General features: G+C 40.8%; 1 protein-coding gene across 4 annotated transcripts; it reads right to left on the bottom strand.

Annotated features, from left to right (window-relative positions):
- Window positions 1–207: 207 nt before the first annotated feature.
- Window positions 208–16374, bottom strand: Zfp3 (ZFP3 zinc finger protein). Of its 4 annotated transcripts, XR_007107848.1 has the most exons (3): window positions 16067–16309; window positions 5583–7793; window positions 208–3534 (listed from the first exon to the last, which is right to left on the bottom strand). XR_007107848.1 is itself a non-coding variant. In XM_047546496.1 (2 exons), exon 2 carries the CDS (start codon window positions 7783–7785, stop codon window positions 6277–6279), a length of 1509 nt encoding a protein of 502 aa, XP_047402452.1. In that variant the 5' UTR covers window positions 7786–7793; window positions 16316–16374; the 3' UTR covers window positions 5167–6276. The 4 variants fall into 4 exon arrangements, 3 of the variants coding, with proteins under 3 accessions (XP_047402452.1, XP_047402449.1, XP_047402451.1); XM_047546496.1 differs by lacking the exons at window positions 208–3534; window positions 16067–16309 and adding an exon at window positions 16316–16374 and having other exon boundaries at window positions 5167–7793; XM_047546493.1 differs by lacking the exon at window positions 208–3534 and having other exon boundaries at window positions 5167–7793.
- Between the last annotated feature and the right edge of the window lie 5147 nt (window positions 16375–21521).

The following is a 21521-nucleotide window of genomic DNA, read 5'->3' as shown; positions in this document are numbered from 1 at the left end:
CCTAGTTAGACCCTGTCTCAAAATAAAAATATATAAAGTCCTGGGGATGTGGCTTAGTGGTTAAGCCCTGAGTTCAGTCCCTTCCGCTAAATAAATAAAAGGGCAAGGGATGTGGCTCAGTGGTAAAGCACCCCTGGGTTGAATCCCCATTACCAAGAAAAAAAAAAAAAAAAAATGTGACAGAACATGGTCCAAAAAGCCTAAAATATTTACCATCTGGCCTTTTACAGAAAAAGTGCCAAGCTCTGGTCTAGAGGGCAGACCAGTTCAGTTTCACTTAATACTCAGGAGCCTATATATTTTTCATCTTGTTTTTATTCCCTGGTGATATTTTTGTATGGTTGAAGCTGTATCGTTGCCATATTCTTATTCCAGCTCACAGGAAATTGGAAATAATCACAAGGACAAGCAATTTCCCTTTCAGCAAGTGTCATGCAAGGTAGCCCAATCCTTTGGTCAGAATGTGATTATGTGGCTACATGTATCTCCCAAGGAGTTTGGAAAATGCCTCTGGCAGGACGGCCATTTGCCTACTAACTCCTATAGAGCCAGGTGGAGTGGTACAGGCCTGTAATCCCAGCAACTTGGGAGGCTTAGGCAGGAGGATCACAAGTTCAAAGGTTTAAGGGGTAACTTAAAACTTTTGTCAAAAAGAGGTGGGGATGTAGCTCAGTGGCAAAGCACCCTGGGTTCACTCCCTAGTACCTGGAAGGGGAAAAAAATGGTTCTCCTTTTATGGAGCAGAGTTGCTGAGGTTGGCCTTGAACATGTGATCCTCCTGTCTCAGCTATACCAGTCACTGGGATTACAGCTGTGTGCCACCATGTCCAGCTATTTACAAGATCTTAGTTTCAGCTGAGTACATTTCCATTCTACTTCATTGGCTCCACCAGTAAAATCTCACTAATAGGAAGGTGCAAGAAGCAAGCAAACCCTGCCTGGAATAAAGAAACCACTGATGAAGGGACTTGCAGACAACCAAGCAATTTAAACATTTGCTATTCCAGGATCTTCTTGCTGTCCTATTTTCCTGCTTCCATGTTTCCCTTGCACCATGGTTTCCTGGGGTGTGGCCATGAACAGGGAAGCCCTTTCAGAAATCATCCTGTGAAGACTGCCTGGGAGAGGGAGGTTGGATGGAATGGAGAGAACATCTTGAAAAAGTTGGAACATTTTCTCTCAGCAGATATTTGAGCAGCAGTCTGCATTGTGTGGTCTCCACTTCCTGTGCTGTACTTGATAGAATTCATTGCTTTAGTAATGAAGTGTGGGTTCTTGAGGCAGCATCCAGTACAAATTCCAAGTGCAGTGCTCAGTAGCTGTTCATATGAACAGGAAGGTCAATAGGAGGTACTGCCACATAGGAAGCACTGTTTTTTGTGACTTACCATAATATGGGTCTGAGTCCTGACAGGAAGCTGCTGTGAGAGCATACCTGAGAGGAGGTGCAATTCAAGTTCAGTGCTTCACAGTGCTGACCACCACCAGGTTATTCAAGTCACCCAAGTCTCAGCTCACCCCACCTGCACTTTGCTATCACATTACAGCAAGTGGATGACTTCATACTGACTTCTCACTGAGGCTCCCTTATTCAAGTTATGACTAGAATTGTCCCCACCCTTCTCACTGTATTTTTACTCAGGCTCCAGCTGCCATCCATTTCCAGCTTTACCTTGGGAGGGTATTTTGATAATTTCATCCCAAAAACTGAGGGACAAGCAGAAGTTATTGTGGAAGTTATTTGGTAATTTTTTCCTTAATTCAAGAATTCAATTTTAGGAATGCATAAAGGACCACAGGGGTCCAAAGGATGGGTTTCAGAAGATTCACAAATTCCAATTTGTATGTATTTTTCTGGGGAGAGCTTTCCTGATTCTCAAAGATTCTTGATTTAACAGCCTTAGTAACTTAACTTGGACCAGGAGTCTTTAGAACACATGTAAAATTGAGTTGTAGACAACTAGCAATGGCAATCCTGAAATCTGTAATCCCAGTGGCTCGGGAGGCTGAGGCAGGAGGATCATGTGTTCAAAGCCAGCATCAGCAACTTAGCAAGGCCCTAAATTCAGTGAGACCCTGTCTCTAAATAAAATACAAAATAGGGCTGGGGATGTGGCTTGAGGTCAAGTGCCCTTGAGTTCAATCCCTGGTACCCACCCCAAAAAGCAAAACTGACCATCCAGATGACCCAGAATATCTTACATTATTAATGAAGAAAAATGTGTACACACAAACACAGTAGATAACTCTTGGCCTAGCATGAAAGATAAAGGAACTCACCAAGCAAAGCAACAGGTCAAGGACAGAGTGAACTGTGTATGCAAAATCAGAAGCTAAAGTAACAGCACAGCAGATTGAAGTACTTGGGTAGGGGTGAAACTTACAGGGATGAAACTGGCATAAAGTCATATTAGGACCATAATGGAATATAATGCAGTTTGTAATAATAAACATTAGAAAGGCATCATATGGGAAAATTATACACAGACTTTATTTACCTAGTGTTAGTTCTGGAAGGAAAAAAATGTAAACTGACATAGCTTCTAAAATTCTGGAGGATATTTCTGGGTATTTAGGTAGGACTTTGAGATATGGAGACTTTATTTTTAATGGGTTTAAAATTAATTCATGACTTTTCCTTTACATAATTCTACTTGCACAGGATCATGACTACCAGTCACAATTATGGTCAGATATTAACTCCCATGTAAGTTGAAGAAAGAGGAAGGAAAATTGAGAAATCTGAGATAACTGGGGTACAGATGAAGAGGACAGAAAATGGTGTTATAGAATGTGTGTGTGGTGTACATAACAAGATGGAGACGATTTCACTCACCAGAATTCCTCTTGGGAAAGCAATATAATACACATTGGAAGATTCTCCTGAGAATGACATGAGACCTCCCCCCATCTTAAGACACGCTCAGTTACAACAAAAGTTGGTTACTAATGTTCAAATGAGTGAATTGCTAACTGAAGAGCCTTCTCTTCCTTCAATAGTGATGGGTCTAAGGTAACTGAGCTAAGTGCAGAGGGTGTAGGGTATCTGGCAAGAAGAAAAGAACTAAGATGGCTGATTCCCTGAGAGGGAAGGACAGAGAAAAGGAAAAAAAAAAAAAAAACTTCACTGGAAGTTTAGCCAACAAGGAACTGCTGAGAACAAAATGTCTGATGGGATGAATATGTAATAACAGATCCCATCAATACATACAACTATAATACACCAATTAAAAAATGTGGAAAAAAGTGTCTGATGGGATGTACAATGTGAACTTTTCTCCACCTTTCACACAGCATCGTCAATGAAATCCTTATTACTCATGCATTTGTTTAGGTAGAATCTTTGTGGGGAGAGCTTGAAGAGTTGCTAAGTTCTGGACTGGCAAGAGATGAAGGTGGCAATAAATTATACAAACACAAAAATCAGAAGTTAGGTAGCATCCAGGTTTCATGTGAGAAAGATGTTCTCAGCACAACTCATTTGAGCTTGAGTAACAAATAAGGAATGAGAGAGCACACTGCAGTCATCAGCACCTAAGGAAAGAGGTAAGTCAAAGAACTTCACCGAAGGCAGGAGTGGTGGCTTACTGGTAGAGCACTTGCCTAGCAAGTGTCCATTACAGAAAAACAAAAAATACTTCTGCTAATAACTAGATATTTAGAGGCAGACATACCCGGAACAACGTGGGAACTGTGCAATCATGCTTATTTGTACAGTCCTTTTATCAAACCAAGGATATGAACCTGGGGAGACACTATAGATGTACAAAATAAATCCATTTTGTGGATTTGGGGTTTTTTTGTTTGTTTGTTTCTGTGGTACTAGGATCAAACCCACGGTCTCACAAATGCTAAACATTTGCTCTACCACTGAGCCACACTGCCAGTCCTCATCTCATGAATTTTGGTTGTGACCAGCTGTTTCCAAGGACATGATTTAAATTCATTTAAAATCAATGTAATTAGTAATAAAAATGTGCAAAGGATTTCAAATAAGGCAGTAACAAATTAGTCTGTACGCAGCACAGCATAGTGGTTAAGAAAACAGAACAGACCAGGGTAGCATCTTGGTTCTAGCACTTAAGAGCTGTGTGAGCACAGGTAAATTATTTAACATCCCCTCTCTACCCTTTTTTCCCCCAGTGCTGGAGATTAAGCTAGGGCCAGATGACAGGTAAGAGTTGTACCACTGAGCTACATTCCCATTTTTTTGTTTTCTTAACATTTTGAGAGAGTGCCTTCCCAAGTTGCCCAGGATGACCTCGTACTTAAAATCCTCCTGCCCCGACCTCTAGAGTAGCTGGGATTACAAGTGTGTCCACAGGCATGCATCACCAGGCCTGGCTATCTCTTCTCGTAAATTGGGGCAGAAAATACCCACATTACTGATGATTGTGCAGTTCTATAAATTAAAAATCATTCAACTGAATTCTTGTAACAGGTAAAATGTATGGATATTAATAACTCAATAAAGTATTCTTTTTTAAAGAGTACCCACATCAGGGTTGGTGATGTGGTAAAGTGCCTGCTTACCTGGTATGCATGAGATCCTAGGTTCAATCCCCAAAACTCACAAGAAAAAAAAAAAAGTTACCCGCATCATAGAGGTGTTGTGAAAATAAAAATGTACTTTCGGGCATAAGCCTAGCACATAGTAAATACTCAATAAATATTGGTGATTAGTATTAGTGTTAATAGTGATTGAAGAATAGAACAAAGATTATACAGTTAGATTTTTTTTTAAAAGAATCAAAGAATTATTGGGTTGGTGGAAGTGTCAGAGATCATTTAGCATTTAGTCTAACTCCCCTCATTTTACAGATAAGAAAATTAGAGCAGGTGAAGTGCCTTATTCAAGGTCTAGCTCTCAGACCAGACCCTATTCCCCATTAGTGCAATTCCTACTATCACCCATTGCCTCAAAAAATAGACACAAGAGTTGGGCACAGTGGCACACACCTGTAATCCCAGCCGCTTAGGAGGCTGGGGCAGGAGGATTGCAAATTCAAAGCCAGCCTCAGCAACTTAGCGAGGCCCTAAATAACTCAGTGAGACCCTGTCTCTAAATAAAATACAAAAAAGGGCTGAGGATGTGGCTCAGTGTTTGAGTGCCCCTGGGTTCAATCCCCAGTATCACCGAAAAAAAAAAAAAAAAGACATGAAAAATGAAAGATATGTTTTCTTAAAGAAGAAATGACATAGAGAACACAAAACATGTAGAGGTGTTGAAAAAAGAAATTTTCATGACCATTAGTCAGACCAAGCAGAAGCTATCACATCTCAGCCTATCAGTCAGGACTGGCAGCGGTGGGATCCAGGTTATAAGAGCTAAAGTGCCTTGGCAAGGCCAGGCCCTAGTTAGTCAAGTGAATCAGCTCATTACTGTGGCCAGATACCTAGTAAAGGTGAAGTCGCACAGTTCTCTATGTTACTTTCTTACACAGCAGCAGAAGCTGGGACCAAAAGCAAAATGCAGCAGAATTCTTGGTAGCAGTCAGTCTGAGCAGCCCTGAAGTGGGGATAGCTGCCAGAGCCCCTTTGCCCATGCTGAGTGTTCTGACCTCAACTGTTTATCCCCTCACCTTGCTCAATCAGACCTTTTGGATCCTGCGGCCTTCATTTACAATTCTGTGAACTGCCTGTCAGTTTCCTCCTTCACGGCATCCTCTTCAGATGAATGAGGAAGCCTAACAGATGTGAAATGACCCAACCTTCCTGCTTTTTCATTAATGCTGCCATCTTCTAAGGGAACTTGATAGCATAGCTGGAAGACCTTGAGGCTATTAATAGAAATATGCTAAATTATTCCAAGGCTAAACAGTGGACACAAAAATGAGATGTGTCATCTAGGTCATTACTTTATAACATTTCAGAGGGTAAAGTTCAATGAGTCAGCCCTGTAATTTTTAGGAGGTGGTGAATCCTGTTTCTCCACTTTTCAGAAGAGCAACCAAGTAGGATAGATGGCAGGTACAAACCCATAATGTTATGTAATCCACTGGGGGAGGAGCAAAGAGGGGAAGGGAAGAGGGACAGATGAGAATTAAGGCCTGAAACAGCTTTTATGATTTAAACCAGTACATCAAAACTTCTCAATGAATAGTTCATAAAAGTGCCTCATCCTTTTTCAACCAACGATTGAAATTAAAAAAAAAAAAAAAAATCAGTGGAAGGACAGAGGTCTTTCCTTTCATTTGATCTGAGAATCTGGGATGCATATTAAGACCAATAAGTATGACTTCAGCCTTTCCCCAGAAAGCTTTTCTATTTTGCAGGTCATTCCATACAATGAACACTTTGATGTCGGAGGAGGTGAGAGCTCCGACTAAAGGTCTTCTGACACTCTTGGCACTCGTAAGGCTTCTCTCCCGTATGAATTCTCTGATGTATGGTAAGTTGGGAGTGCTGGCTGAATGTTTTCTCACACTCACTACACTCATAAGGCTTCTCTCCAATATGAATTTTCTGGTGAAGAAGCAGCTCAGAGTTATCCCAAAAGGTTCTCGCACACTCATTACATTGATGGGGTTTCTCTCCAGTATGGATTCTCTGGTGGACAATAAGGTGAGATGTCCGCCTGAAGGCCTTCCCACACTCAAAGCACTCATAGGGTTTCTCTCCTGTGTGAATTCTCTCATGTCTAAGAAGTTCTGAATTCCCCCTGAAGGCTTTCCCACATTCTTTACATACGTAGGGCTTCTCACCAGTGTGAATTCTAATATGTCTAATAATCTCTGAGTTCTGGCCAAAGGTTTTCCCACATTCATTACATTCATAGGGTTTGTCTCCTGTGTGAATTCTTTGATGACGGATAAGTTCAGAACTCTGACCAAAGCCCTTCCCACACTCATTACACAGATAGGGTTTTTCTCCAGTATGAATTTTCTGGTGTCTAATAAGGCCCGAGCTATGCTTGAAGGCTTTGCCACACTCATTGCACTCATGGTATCTTTCTTCAGTATGAATTCTCTGATGCTGAATAAGCTGTGAGCTAACCCTAAAGGTCTTCCCACATTCATTACATTCATAAGGTTTCTCTCCAGTGTGGATTCTCTGGTGTAGAATAAGGGCTGAATTCTGACTGAAGGCTTTACCGCATTCTTCACATTTATAGGGTCTCTCTCCGGTGTGAATCCTATGATGGTGGATAAGATGTGAACTCTGAATGAAGGCCTTTCCACATTCATTACAAGCAAAGGGTTTCTCTCCAGCATGAATTCTCAGGTGCCTTCGAAGGCTTGAGTTAGTTCCAAATGTCTTTCCACATTCTTTGCATTCAAAGGGTTTTTCTCCACTATGAACTCTCATATGCTGGATGAGATGTGAGTTCTGATTAAAGGCTTTCCCACATTCTTTACATGTATGAGGCTTTTCCCCCCCAGATGTCCTCTGAATTCTGCTAGGTTCTAAATTCTCCATGAAGTTTTGGCCAGAAATAGCAAAGGTACTAACACTCTCTGCTGTGGTATCTCCCTGATGTGTCACCAGATTAGGACTAGGACTGCAGCCTCTCTTGCTTTCACTATTCTTCTGGTCTTTCTCACTTGAGGGTGATTTCTTAAAGATAATCAACCCTGGTGCAAAATCTCTCTCCTGGGGAGACATCTGTTGTATAATTTCTTCTGAGGACTCTCTTGAATGTCCCTCTAATATGTCTTTTTCACACACTGCTCCAAATCCATGAACTTGGTAAATCACTTTTGGAAGTTTTTCCAATGTTTGCCCATGCAGCTCAGATTCTTCAGAAATTTCTTCCTTAATTACCTCTTTGTTCTCGGTCCCCATCTCACAATCTGAAATGAGAGAGGGTAAATACATGAAGTCGCTATTTCATATTTAAATGAAGCTAATGCAGAGGAGGACAGAGCTTTGACATAGCACTGACAACGCTCAAAAAGTTTTGGTATCTGGTGAAATGAATGGATGCTGCTGGAGAGGACAGAGATTTAGGATTATGAAAGACATGCTTAGGAGCAGATGCTAACTGAAGATACGAAAACTTATCAGAGGCAGAGATTTAAAGACAGAAATCAGAAATGGATGGTAAAAAGATACTGATAAACATTCTGTAACATTAACAGTGAACTGGAATAGAACATGAGGTTGGTAATGAACATTTAGGGAAAATGATAGCCATATTCATAGATGGGTATATGGAAAAGGGTAAGAAAAGGGACAAGAGTGCTATGTCAACAGAAATAATTTGGGGGCTTACAGATGAAATAACCACAAAATGAACAGTAGGATGACCTATCCTTAGTCCGGTTCTGTGTTGCTCACCAGCTCTATGGAGCAGGGCATAATATATACTGGGGTTACCTATTTAAAAGTTTAATGCAACTGAGCTATAGCACAGAAGTAACTACTCCTAGCTCCCTACGTTTGCATGAAGTAAAGGTCTAGCTTTAATTTTCTCCAGATGGTTAGTGAATCATATCAATACCATTTACTAAATAATTCTTTTTCCTACTGATTTAAAATGCCACCTGTACCATAGTAAAAAAGTGTATATATATTTGAGTCTTTTTCTTTTTATGGTACTGAGGATTGAATTCAAGGGCACTTTACCACTGAACTCCATCCCTAGCCCTTTTATTTATTTATTTTTTTTATTGTGAGATAGGGTCTTGCTAAGTTGCTGAAGCTGGACAAGAATTAGCAATTCTCCTGCCTCAGTTTCCCAAATTGCTGGGATTACAGGTGTGCACCACTGTGCCCAGCTCTGGGTCAATGTCTATATTCTGTTCAGTTCTACTGATTTATTTCTTCTCCAATACCAAATTGTTCAAATTGCTAAAGCTTTATTAAAAAAAATTTTATATGTTACAGAAAGTTATCTCTCATTAGTCTTCTTTCTCAGATATTTCTTATCTATTCTCATATTTTTTTCAAGTAAATTTTAGTATACTTTTGTAAAATTTCCAAACATAGGTGTGGTAGCACAAGCCCGTATTCCCAGTGACTCTGGAGGCTAAGACAGGAGGATGGCAAGTTTGAGACAAGTCTCAGAAACTTAGCAAGGCCCTAAGCAATTAGTGTCTCAAAATAAAAAAGGGCAGGGGATATAGTTCAGTAGTAGAGCACCCCTGTGTTTAATCCCCAGTACAAAAAAAAAAAAAAAATTCCAAACTTATCCTGATTGTTTTATGTCCGTTCTGTCTGTCTTTTCATTTAGTGAGTTTTTCTTACATTTTCAAACTAGTTATTTTTATATATAGCAATGATATTGATCTTTACATATTAAGTAATCACAAAATGAGTAACCATAAAATCAGCCCTTTTACCAAATTTTCTTAATATTTTTATAGGTATTAAAGAGTACATTTTTTAAATTTCCAAAAATCTTTGGGAAAAATTTTAGTTGCCTTCCCCAATATCTATCCTTCTCCATCTCCTCATAATAGAATAGTGAATGTATTTATGGAGGCATTGAGTCTAGTTTTTTTATATACATATTTTTTTTTAGTTGTAGATGAACACAGTATCTGTATTTTCTTTATTTATTTTTATGTGGTGCTGAGGATTGAACCCAGGGCTTCAAACATGCCAGGCAAGTGCTTTACCACTGAGACACAACACCAGCCCCTAGCCTAATTTTAAAAATACATTTCCCAGCTTTTATTACAGCTGACTTTGGCCATGTGACCATTGTGGCCAATGAGATAGTGAGATGCAAATTAAAGCACACAGGGCTACTGGGAAATCTTAAAGTTGACAGGATGCATTTCTTCCATGCATGTCTTCTTCCATGCTGTTCCTGAGGAGTGATGTGCCAGCTTAGACCATGAGTATATGAGTACACCAACATACACAGGACTGGAGATCAGAATTGGAAGGTACCTGGGTCCCTGATGATTCCCACAGCTGCCATATCAATCCTGGAACACTTACCTCTGGACTTCTTTTATCTAAATGACAAACTTTTGCCATGCTTAAGCCATTTATGAACATTATTATCATTATCATTATTAATTTATTTTTTCATACTGGGGATTGAATCTCACCACTGAACTACATCCCAAGTTCTTTTTATTTTTAATTTGAGACAGGTTGTCACTAAGTTGCTGAGGCTGACCTCAAATCTGCAATCATCCTGTCTTAGACTACTGAGTCACTGGGATTACAGATGTGTGCCACCACACCCAGGTAGAAAATATTATTGTATGAAGTCAAACTTATTTCTAATAAAAATATCCTGGGAATTTAGCTGTCCCCATCACAGAAGTGGAGTCCAAATGATAGACAAATGAGCCTGAACTTTGCTCAGGTGATAAGCAAACTGGAGCTAATACTGAAGTAGCCCTTTGCCTAGGGCAGTGTATTTGGGCACCACAGCAAATTTGGGGAACACAATCTTCCCATCAATAAAAGTGTTAATTGTGGAAGGTGATACTCATGGGGGTATAGAATTTCATGCGTTAGACAGTGCAAAGTCATGGAATGTTTTTTATCCAAGAAGTGTCTCTGGTAAAATTAGTATTTCAAGTAGATGTACACTAGTGGTCATTTAGTAGCTGAAGTAGAAAGGATGGTGATGCCTATAGGTCTTGGGACAGGCAAATCAGTTTGGAGACTGATGAAGTCATCAAGACAAGGGGTGATGAGATATACCTAGGGCAACAGTCGTAAAACAGACTAAAGAAATATTTAAGAGGTTGAATTCTGCGAGATTTGGTGTGTGATTAGATACAGGTGTAAAGAAAAGAAAACAATCGAAGATTGAACCCAGATGTCCCTTAATTTGAGGGATAGTAATTAGATAGATGGTGATGCTACCAAAATTGGGAATCCTTTTTGTTGAAATCTTTAAAAATTATAAATATGTATCTGTAAAATTATAAAGATCCATTATAGACAATTTAGCTATTTTATTCATCCATGGAATCATGTGAGTTGGGAAGTATTATCTTAAGTAAATTTCTAATAGCTAGCCAAGAACAAGTTCCACAAGCTGTATTTCAGTTCTTATATACTTCCAACACCTCTCTGGCCTTTCCTTTTTACCTTTACGTCTCCTATGATGGCTTATTTTCCATCTTCTAGTTTCTTCCCCCTGCCCCTCATACCAGGGATTGAACCCAGGGGTGCTAAACCACAGAGTCACATGTCCAGCCCTTTTCATTTTTTATTCTGAGACAGGGTTGCAGAGGCTGTCTTTGAACTTGCAATTCTCCTACCTCAGCCTCCAGAGCCACTGGAATTACAGGTGTACATCACCATGCTTGGCTCCCATCTTCTAGTTCTTTACAAAGTCAGCATTTGTAGAATCTACATCTGCACCACACCATATGAAAAATCACTTGTTCATAGTAAAGTAAGATACAATAGAAGTTAGATATACATCTATCCCAACTTCAAGACCAAATTAAAAACTCAAATTCTAAAGTTGTACACAACTAAATCTGAGCACCCTAACCATTCTTTTACTTTGAATTCTAACAAAAACACAATACTAGTGTCATTCATTAAACAGTGTTTTGTAGGTATCTTCTCATATCAAAGTCTGTCTCCTTTTTATTGATTTTCCCAGAGGCACAGACCTCATCCTCCTATGGAAACACTCCATTTCTCATATGTAAATTCATATTCCCAAATATAATTTCCAGTTTTTGTATCACTGACTACTTTTCTAAATCTGAAATAAGGCTTTCTGAAGATACAGGTGCCACCTGAGGAATGGAGGTTCACTACTCTTGGTCCTCAATTTGAGGGATGATAGGCAGACCTTCACTGTCTCCAGAGGATCTCCAGAGTTTAGAATAGGTTCCTTAACTCTGCTGAACTAAATTTGTTTTTTCCTGAACCCTAGGATAGCAGCCTCAGAAAACTTCATACACAAAACACTAATACATGCACCAGATGCCTATAAATTAACAATAAGAAATAAAAGTTCAAAAGCACCATGCTGCCTAGATGAAAATCTCCATCACACACACACACACACACACACACACACACTGAAAATTGTTTAGTAGGCCCGCAATCATGGTAGGAAGATCTACTTAGATAAATGCTTCTTAAATAATGGTTCTTGGCTTGGAATTAGGCTAGCTGTGGAAGAATCAAATGGAAAACTTGTTAAAAATACTGACTTCCAGATCCTACCCCAGATTTCTCAACGAGAATCTCTAGGAAAACTAAAGTACTTTTAACAATTATGTGCAGGGGATTCTGATGCCCAGTCAGGTATAGTGTCAATGACTAGAGTTGTCCCGCTCAATCTGGTTCATTTATCTCTACCCAAGGTTTGGTCTCTGTGAAGCATCAGGATTATAATCACATTGCCAGTTTCCTACCTTCCTCTTTTTTTTTTTTTGTACTGGGGAGTGAACCCAAGGTCACCTTACCATTTACTTTTTATTTTGAGACAGAGGGTCTCACTAAGTTGCTAATGTCCTCCCTTCCCCTTGATTGTCCCTCTTCCACCTTAAATTCCTGACAGCGGACAGGCCAGGTAAAATACAGTTGACTAGATACTCTTTTCTTTTCTTTTTAGTTTGTGTGTGTGTGTGTGTGTGTGTGTGTGTGTGTTTGTGTGTGTGTGCGCACGCCTCTGAGCCACATTCTCAGCCCTTTTTTATTTTTTGTTTTAAGACAGGGTCTCGCTAAGATGCCGAGGGCCTACCTAAGTTACTGAGACTGACCTTGAACTTGAGATCCTCCTGCCTCAGTCTCCCTGGTCACTGGGATTACAGGTATGCATCACCATGCTCAACTCTAAATACTCTTTTCTGAGTTAAAATACATTTCTAGGGGGAAGAAAAGAAAGAAATTTGAAAAATCACATTTCTATTGTTTATCAGATTGACCCTAGTTACTATAACTAGACTGGATATTGCCCAAATTGCCTAAATCAGTTTACAACAATCTCTTTGACAGCAATATCAGTTAATTCTTTGAACTTATGTATCAAAAATCACATTGTGATTTGTAGTAAGACATTATTAAATAATTATCAGCTGAGAATGAGTAGACCTTTTCAAATTTTTGTTGAAAGCAAGGATTGGAGTTTGTATTACAGAAGGTCCAAGAATCATTTACTCTCTCAACAAACTATATCTTTGTATGGCATGCCAGAGTTTTTTAAGGATGAGATGGTGAGAGGTATGTCTTTCTTTTATAAATGAAAAAAAGAGCACTTGTAAAAGAGGAGTTGAGAAAAAGAAGCCTGTAGTCCAGAGGCCCATTCTCAAGAAGATTAGTCCTAGGCAAAGATACAAACTGAAGTCAACGATCTAGAAATTGATTTCCAGTTGCAATCCATATGCCCACAGATATTATAGAAAATGTTTGTTTACCTCAGTTTAAAATTTAGTGTCCTACAGCATTCTGGGAAGAAAATGGGCAAGCAAAGCTTCAGAGACCAGGAAGAATGGACAGAATAAGAAAGAACATTTTTACTTCAGTGTAAGCATGTACAAGGTAGAAACATAAGCAAGAATGCACTGACATTTTGATGTGGAGAGTGAGGAACACTTACTATGTGTCATGTGCTGAGCAACTTACAGAAATTATTTTGTTTAACCCTTACAACCTCCTTATGAGACACTGGAGAGCATCAGTGTAAGAAGGAGCTAATTGGCACACTCTCCCGAATTTCCCCAGCAGAACTTTTAGCATCCTTGGAGCAGGCTAGGAATCTGGGAAGATATGTGTAGTGGAAGACTGAGAGAGTGAGGAACTGGGAATGTTAGCCAGGACATAGCTGAGATGACTATGTGAGACAGGAAGGCAAATGAAGGGAGTGGGTCGGTAGAGGGAGGAGTGAAATGCTAAAAGGTTAAGAAAGGATGAAGATTGTTAGAAGCACATGAAAACAAGGGAAAGTATCTTGGAAACTCAAATGAGATTTTATTTTGAATATCAAAATGTTTAATTCACCAAAAATAATATCCTTTGCAACTATTAAAATTTATGATAAGAAATGGAAACATTTTGGATGTCAACATACAAATGTTTGAGAGGACACAATCTTATCAAAATCATTTTGTGGGGTAATGAAGCAAAGATGTTTCCAGTGGCCTTATTCTCTTTTCAGGAGATCTTACCTCACCCAAGACCCCCAGGAGTGCACCCCAAATGAATTTACCCAGGTAGGTACCAAGCACCTTGAAATGATTGGTTCAAAAACAGCAGGGATTCAGGAATTCCTGGTTCAGGAATGGACATATGCCTCCATATGGGTCAATAATATTTTGAGGAAGTTTGCTGGGAGCTTCTGGGAATTGTTTCCTGCCATTCTGACAGAACCACAGGAAGAGACTTTTATATATTGTTATCTGAACCTGTTGCTGCCATCATACTATCAGCTTGTGGATGAAGGCATGTAGAACTAAAAAAAGTCAAGGGGAAGTGAAGCCAAGGCCCCTGGGTTAAGTCAGGCCTGAAACTGCCATACTTCTTGACTTCCAGTTTAGGAGAGCTTATATACTTGCATATTTTTATTTTTTGGTACTGGAGATTGAACCCAGGGGTGTTTGACCACATCCCCAGCCCTTTTTATTTTTTGAGACAGGGTCTTGCTAAGCAACTGAGCAATTTAGCAAGATGTTTAGGGCCTCAATAAATTGCTAAGACTGGCTTTGAACTCACAATCCTCCTGCCTCAGCCTCCTGAGCCGCTGGGATTACAAGCATGTGCCACTGGGCCCGGTTATACTTGCATATTTTAAAGTCAACTTGAGTTGGATTTTGTTACTTACAGAGAAAATAATAAGCTTAACTGATACAAATGCTTTCCTTTAACTTCTGAAAGTCAAATTTGCCAAACACTCAAAATCTACTACAAGGATGACCTCCTCCCCAGTCTTCACTAACATCTACAGGATGGAGGCTCTCTCTTGGTCTTCTGAACCAGCATTTCACTGGTCCTTTTCTTAACTCTTTCTTTGTACTGCAGTTTCCATGTCACTTCCTGTTTATTGCTCCCCAAGGCCTCCAGAATAAAAACTTCTTCCCATGGCTCATAATGCCCCTCATAATGTGATCAGGCTTGTTTCCCTTCCCCTCTCCTATTCCTCGTTCTCTAAAAACAGCTGAAAGTTGCAGCCATGCTCAGCGTCTTGCAGTTTGAACACTTCCTAATCTTTAAAGTTACTTTGCCTTTGAGAACAAATTATTTCCACTTCCTGTAATACTACTGCCCACCTTGTTCAGTTAACAAACATCTTTGAGACTTAGCTGAAGCACATACAGGCCCCTCCATTGTCTTCCTGGACCCCAGGCTCTAAAATAAACGGATACTCCTTCATCTCGTAGCAGTTACCCCCAATGTATTATTTTAGTTACTTTAATGTCTATTTTCTTCTCTAGACCATGAGCACGGATAACATTCTATTCATCTGGGTAGTCCACATGCTTAGCACATTGGGATACCTGGTAAATAAATGTCTGTCAAATTAACTTAAGTTGTTATCTACACAACGAACCTTTGATACTCTTGAGGGCTAACTGGAGATTTCGGTCATCGTTATGCCTGAAGAGCCTAGGACAGTGTCTGACACGTAGCGGTCTCAATAACTATTTGTAAAAATAAATTCCTTCTCTCAGTCTGGATATTTAACTTAAGGCACTGTTATCCTCGTTCTCTCTCCTCCCTCTGGTATCCATAATCAAGCGGGCTCGATTAACTGTGTTCAATGCCATCTCCTCTATATAACTAACCCTCATAAGCCAATATCCTATCCGCCGGCAAAGGGCACAATCTGCCAAGGGGGCCTTAATTTTTGCCCGCCATTTCATCCCGTTGGTTTACTTGGCGAAGGAATGTCTGAGAAAAGCACAGTTCCCATGGATCCCCAAGTCTGACCCAGCTTCTCCCGTCCCCGCGGCTTGACAGGCATCGAACCAGAACTGGGACAGTCCCTGGCAATGTCCAGGGCCCACCCTCTCGGTGTGCAAGTGGGGAAATGGAGGCCCGTGGGGGAGCCATTAAGTCCAAGGTCACACAGCAAACCCGAGTCAGGAACGGGCCTAAACACCGGGCTCCGGCTCGGCTCGCGGGCTGGGGAAGTGGGGAGGGAGCCCAGCGCGGTCCTCCTCCCAGCCATGACGGAATGAGATCTCACCGCTGGCCGCTACCGCCCCACGTTCACTCCGCTTGGGCTCCCGGCGCCGCTCGGCAGCTAGCGCAGAACCTGCAGCTGTTGTCTTGGTGTCACGGGCGATGGGCATCGGCCACTTCCGGTACCCGGGCGACACTCCAGCCTATAGCAGCGCGGAGCACTCGCTGGAGGAACAGGTGGTCAGCATGCCAACGCCTCCTTGCCTTTTCCAGCTTTACTTTCCGCGCGTTCTCACCCTAACCCAAACCTCACCTCGTCGCCGCCTGCTGAGTCGTCTCCTTGGAATGTCCCTGTGCACCAGGCGATGCCCACTTCAGTCCCATGATCACTGACGAGCTGGGTCCTCCGGGTTTCCTAGAACGGCTCCAGGGATGAACTTCCGCCCGGTGAGCGGTCGCTCTGCGCCCTGGTGTCGCTCCCTAAAGTACTTCTGTGGGCTGGTAGAATTTGGGATCCACTTCACCTTCTTACCCGGACTGTTTGCGCGGCCGGTTTAACTCCTGCAACCCACATGCCACTCATCACTCCCTTTCCTGGCTCCGTGGGTCTAGTAAACAGACCTCTAGATCCTAGGAACAGGCCAGTTTTCGTCTGGGAGGACTGAAGAAGGAGTGACGTTTGGACAGAAATCTGAGTTGATTGTAAGTCACCTAGGTTAAGAGTAGGGGAGAGAGCTGTTCAAGAAGTGGGAATTGCATTCTATGTTGGCCTTCGTTTGTCCCTTCTTGCCTCTTAGGCTTGTCACTTCCTCTGCTCTTTCTCTATAACTTTGTGCAACAAACTTATTGTTTTTCAGATTTCAGTTTAAAGATCACTATGTTGAAGGAGACTTTCACCCCTGTGAATGTTGCCTCAAACACCACCACCCCTCCCAAATATCAGTTGCAGGGAATGGTATGATGGGTCCTGTTTGGGTCTGGTGCTCACCCCTAGACAAATCAGGGGGGAAATGATAGTGGAATTAGTCAAGCCTAGGACTCCTGTCTGCCCCACTGGTGAAGGAGGACTTCTGTGTTTGCCCCATCATAAATCTGTGAAACAGGAAAGGGAGTTTCCATCAGAAGGGAATATTGTGTTATATATCCAGTACATGAAATAGCAAAAAGGAGGATGTGTACAGTGCTGCATGCTTGTAATCCCATTGGCTCAGGAGGCTGAGGCAGGAGGGACTCCAAGTTCAAAGCCAGCCTCAACAACTTATGGAGGCCCTGTCTCAAAATAAAAAATAAAAAAGACTGCAGATGCGACTCAGTGGTCCCTGGATTCAATCCCTGGTACAAAAAAAAAAAAAGCAGAAAGGAAAACTTTCTTGAGTTCATCCTTGGACTTAGGCACTAGACTCCAGGGACCCTAACTTCAACCACTCTTGCACCAACATCTTTAACCCCTTTTCCCTACTATCTACATCTACCTGGGAAATTTGTTGACCTCTATTCATTCAAAATGTCGATCTTCCTTGCACAGGCTGCTAACAATGAGTGGGAAGAATACATTAAAGAGCCCTAAGATAGTTTTATGGTATCTGCTTTCCAGAGGTCTTTGACTTACACCTAAAAATAATTTTCTGTTTCCCTAACACTTTGTCTACCGTTTTCCACAGTTGCTATTTCTTCACTCTGCTCAAACATTACTCTAAGCCATGATCCAAAAGAAATCAATTACATCATGATCATTGTCAGTTATGTTCTTCTCAAGAAAAAAATGCCTAGACTACAAAAACATTCTGCCTCAGAACCAAGATAATTGGTTCTATTGATTTTTTTTTCTAGTATGCCTGCTTTAGTGGACATCTGCTTCAAGAGCCTAAACCAGTGATTCTCAATGGTGGCTGCGTAATGGAATCATATGAGAATCTTTAAAAATACCAAGATTTGTTGCCACCCACGTAGATTCTGTTGATATTGACCCAAGGTATGATCTGGGCATGGGTTGATTTGTTTTATTTTGAATTTTTCAGACAACTGTAAAATACAGCCAATATTGAAATTCAATGGCATAGGTCAGTAGTTCTCAAAGTGTGGAACCAGCAGCATTAGTATCACCTGGGAACTTCTTAGAAATGCAGATTCTCAGGCCCCACCCACAGACCTGAATCAGGCACAGACTGCTGAGTTAGAGCCCAGCAGTCTGTGATTTAACAACGCTTCAGGGTTTTCAGGCACACTAAAGTGAGAATCATTAACCCAGACATTGACTTGCTTCACTTGATCAGCCCTTGTATGTTGGTTAGAAAGGAAAAGGATATATTGTCTCCTTCTGAGTACTCCCCTGCCCATCCTCTGCTTTATTATGCTAGCCAATTTAGGAACCATCTGGAGCAATAGGAATCTAAGGGAAAGAGACCAGGGCATATGGTCCACAAATGCTATGCCCATTTTCAGTGTGCATGAAGCTATGTATGAGTGGATGGGGGCTGATATTTCAGTCTATTAACAGGATCAGCATTTCCATGGAATTTAGTTTATAGGTAAGTATTAGCAGTTTTGTTTCTTCCTAAAAAAAAAAAGTATAGGTAGGAACCTTGACTACCTTTCTAAATTAACAGATAGACGGGTACATGGCAGATAAAAGACATAATGCTCTTTTTCATTCTGTTCCCTGTGTCTGTGGAAAGTGTGGGAAGGAGAGCTAGAAGAACTGACTGTACTCCTTTCTTATGCTAAACCACATCTTCTCCCAAATTAGTTTGCAACTGATTTAGGCCTAGTGCTGTTCATAATTATATTTTCAATCACTTATGGCCCATATTCCAAGAGTTACAAACTATTGGTATTGGCAATTAATCTGATTAGATTTAAGCAGTATTGTAAGTGTAAGCCACTGTTAGGATTCTGGAAGAAATAACCAAAAGGTTTGTACCCACCTTGTGAAGCTTGGAGTCTTTTGAAATCTTCCACAGGCACATGACCCAGGACTGGGGATGATCTAATGTAAGGGTACCAGCTTGGATATCTTTCTCTTCCTGTTGGCTACTGCCTTTTCTCTACACCTACTTCTTATTTATCACTGACATCTCTCTCCATTTCCTTTCTTCTTTCATCTAGGTCAACCTCACAGAACATACCCCACCCCACACCCAAGTCTCACTCAATGTGACAGAAATGCATCTTGCCTTATTTGACTTAATCATTTCTTTTCTTTCTTTCTTTCTTTCTTTTTTTTTTTTTTTTTTTAAGTGCCAGGGGTACTTAACCACTGAGCCTCGTTCCCAGCCCTTTTTTATTTTTTATTTTGAGACAAGGTCTTGCTAAGTTGCTTAGGGCCTTACAAAGTTGCTGAGGCTGGCTTTGAACTTGCAATCCTCCTGCCTCAGCTTCCGGAGTTACTGGGATTATTGGTGAGGCCACCACGCCCTTACCTCTGCACACTGAAGCACCTGGCTAAAGTAAAAAGAGGGCTCAGTTAAGTCCTCAATACCCCCCTCCCGACCTCCAGCTGTGAAGATGCAAGGAAGTAGAGCAAAAGGTTAACTTCCTACTCCAAAGTTAACAATTATACCAAGAAGGCCACAGAGAACAATTCTAATCCTGACTAAGGTCAAGTGTGTGTGTGTGTGTGTGTGTGTGTGTGTGTGTGTGTGTGTGTTTGCAGTTCTGGGGATTGAACACAGAGGTGCTCTACCACTGAGCTTTTTTATTTTATATTTTGAGACAGTGTCTCCTAGAGCTTGTGATCCTCTTGCCTCAGCTTCCTGAGTCACTGGGATTATAAGCAGGCACCCAGTAAGGTCTTGTTTTTCGATACTTGGATGGCAGATCCTCCTTCTTGGGCAAGTTCTCTAGGCTTGAGAGGTCTGTAAGGTTTGCATCTCTCTTAGGTGAAGCACCACCCCTTTCACATGGAGTAAAATGCAGCAATGTCCAGAAACCTCAGCCTTCCAATAACCACATGACTTGCTGCTACTCAAAGGAGAAAAGGAAAAGAGAAGATTGCCCTAATAGAGGAGTCAGTGCTGGGCTTTGAGTAGGGGAGCTGGAAGTGATGGGAGGGGCTGAACTAGAACTAGACAACAGTTAAATGTACAATAAAGCAAGTGGTCAGAGGACACAGCAGAACAAAGCTGTACCCCAGGTTATGAGGCTCTGGAGTCTTCACAAGGTAAACAGACTAACCGGCATGCTTGTCACTATGGGTAAGGCATCACTGAGCCCTACCTAATGGTAATGCTCTTGTCCACTGATCTCTGAATCTGTCTTAGAGCCCATTTAGTACTGCTGGGGTCCAGCCCTAGCAGCGGTCAGGGGTTCTAGGGGGATGGGAGGTGGCAACATGGTGGAGAAACAGCAGACAGAGACACCAAGTGTTCTGAGGCTGAATCTCTATCTTTATTTTTTTCTGCCAGCCTTTTTATACATTTTTTTCTTTAGTAATGATTATATCATTTAATGGTTAGTTTAAAATAAGAAAAACCTTCAAAAGTACAATCTATGCTTCTTCCCAAAGTACACATTCCCTCTGTATTACAGCCCAGACCAAAACAACCCCATCCCCCAGACAAACCGAGGGCACCATGAACTGCCAACCGTCAACTTCCAGAACAAACACGTCACTAGATTTTCTGAGAAACCACCCCCACCATGAACTCCAGTGTTTAACAGTGAAAAGCTTTTACTATTATTAACAAAGGGCAAAGAAATCAGCTTATAGTTAATATTTAGTCTATTCTATTTCATTTAATGGCTGACTACAATCTTATTTTGATTCTCAAAGAATTAGACTAAACAGGAAAAATACAAATTATATTTCTGACTAACCCAAATATTTTTATTATGTAAAGTATCTCTAGAGTTAATTATTAAAACTAGGAAAGCAACAAAGGCTAAACACTGCATCCAAGCTCAGAGGAATGCCTCTTTATCCATCTATATTTAGAAATTATTATACTAAAGTAATCACAGGCTCCTTTTAACTCGAACATAGCTACAATTGTTTATTTTTATATATTTTATCTATGTATTACTACTAAATTTTTATTGTATACTATTTTGTGTCCCAATACAGTAAAACCTTCCCAATGTTTTTCCAACAAGTTTCTAATGATATATTGATTATTAATATTAAAAAGCAACTACACATGGAGACATGCCACGCCTATGGCCCCCAAGAGGGAGAATGATCTTTTAACAGAACCGTGTCAAGTGTTGGAGTGGTAGGAAATAGATGCGGCACAGTAAAGCACTGCAAAAACAAAACAACAAATACAAAAAATAAGTTTGGTGTTCCTCAGCACAGTAGGATGAATACAGTTCAGAATAACCTATTATGTATTCAATGAAAATGTGGATTAGAGGAACTAGAAGGCTTTAAACATAAAGAAATGGCAAGGAGAGGAAAATAATAATTGCCTGATTTGATCAGTGCATACCACATAACGTGTGGCAATATCACACTATACCCCCTAGTATGCACAGTTATTACATGTTAAATTTTTTAATGTTAAAAATAAATAAATAAACAA

The sequence above is a fragment of the Sciurus carolinensis genome, chromosome 3 (assembly GCF_902686445.1).
Source record: "Sciurus carolinensis chromosome 3, mSciCar1.2, whole genome shotgun sequence".
In the NCBI taxonomy this organism is placed as follows: Eukaryota; Metazoa; Chordata; class Mammalia; order Rodentia; family Sciuridae; genus Sciurus; species Sciurus carolinensis.
The sequence above is the reverse complement of the archived record's forward strand: the minus strand, read 5'-3'. Positions and strand labels throughout refer to the sequence as shown.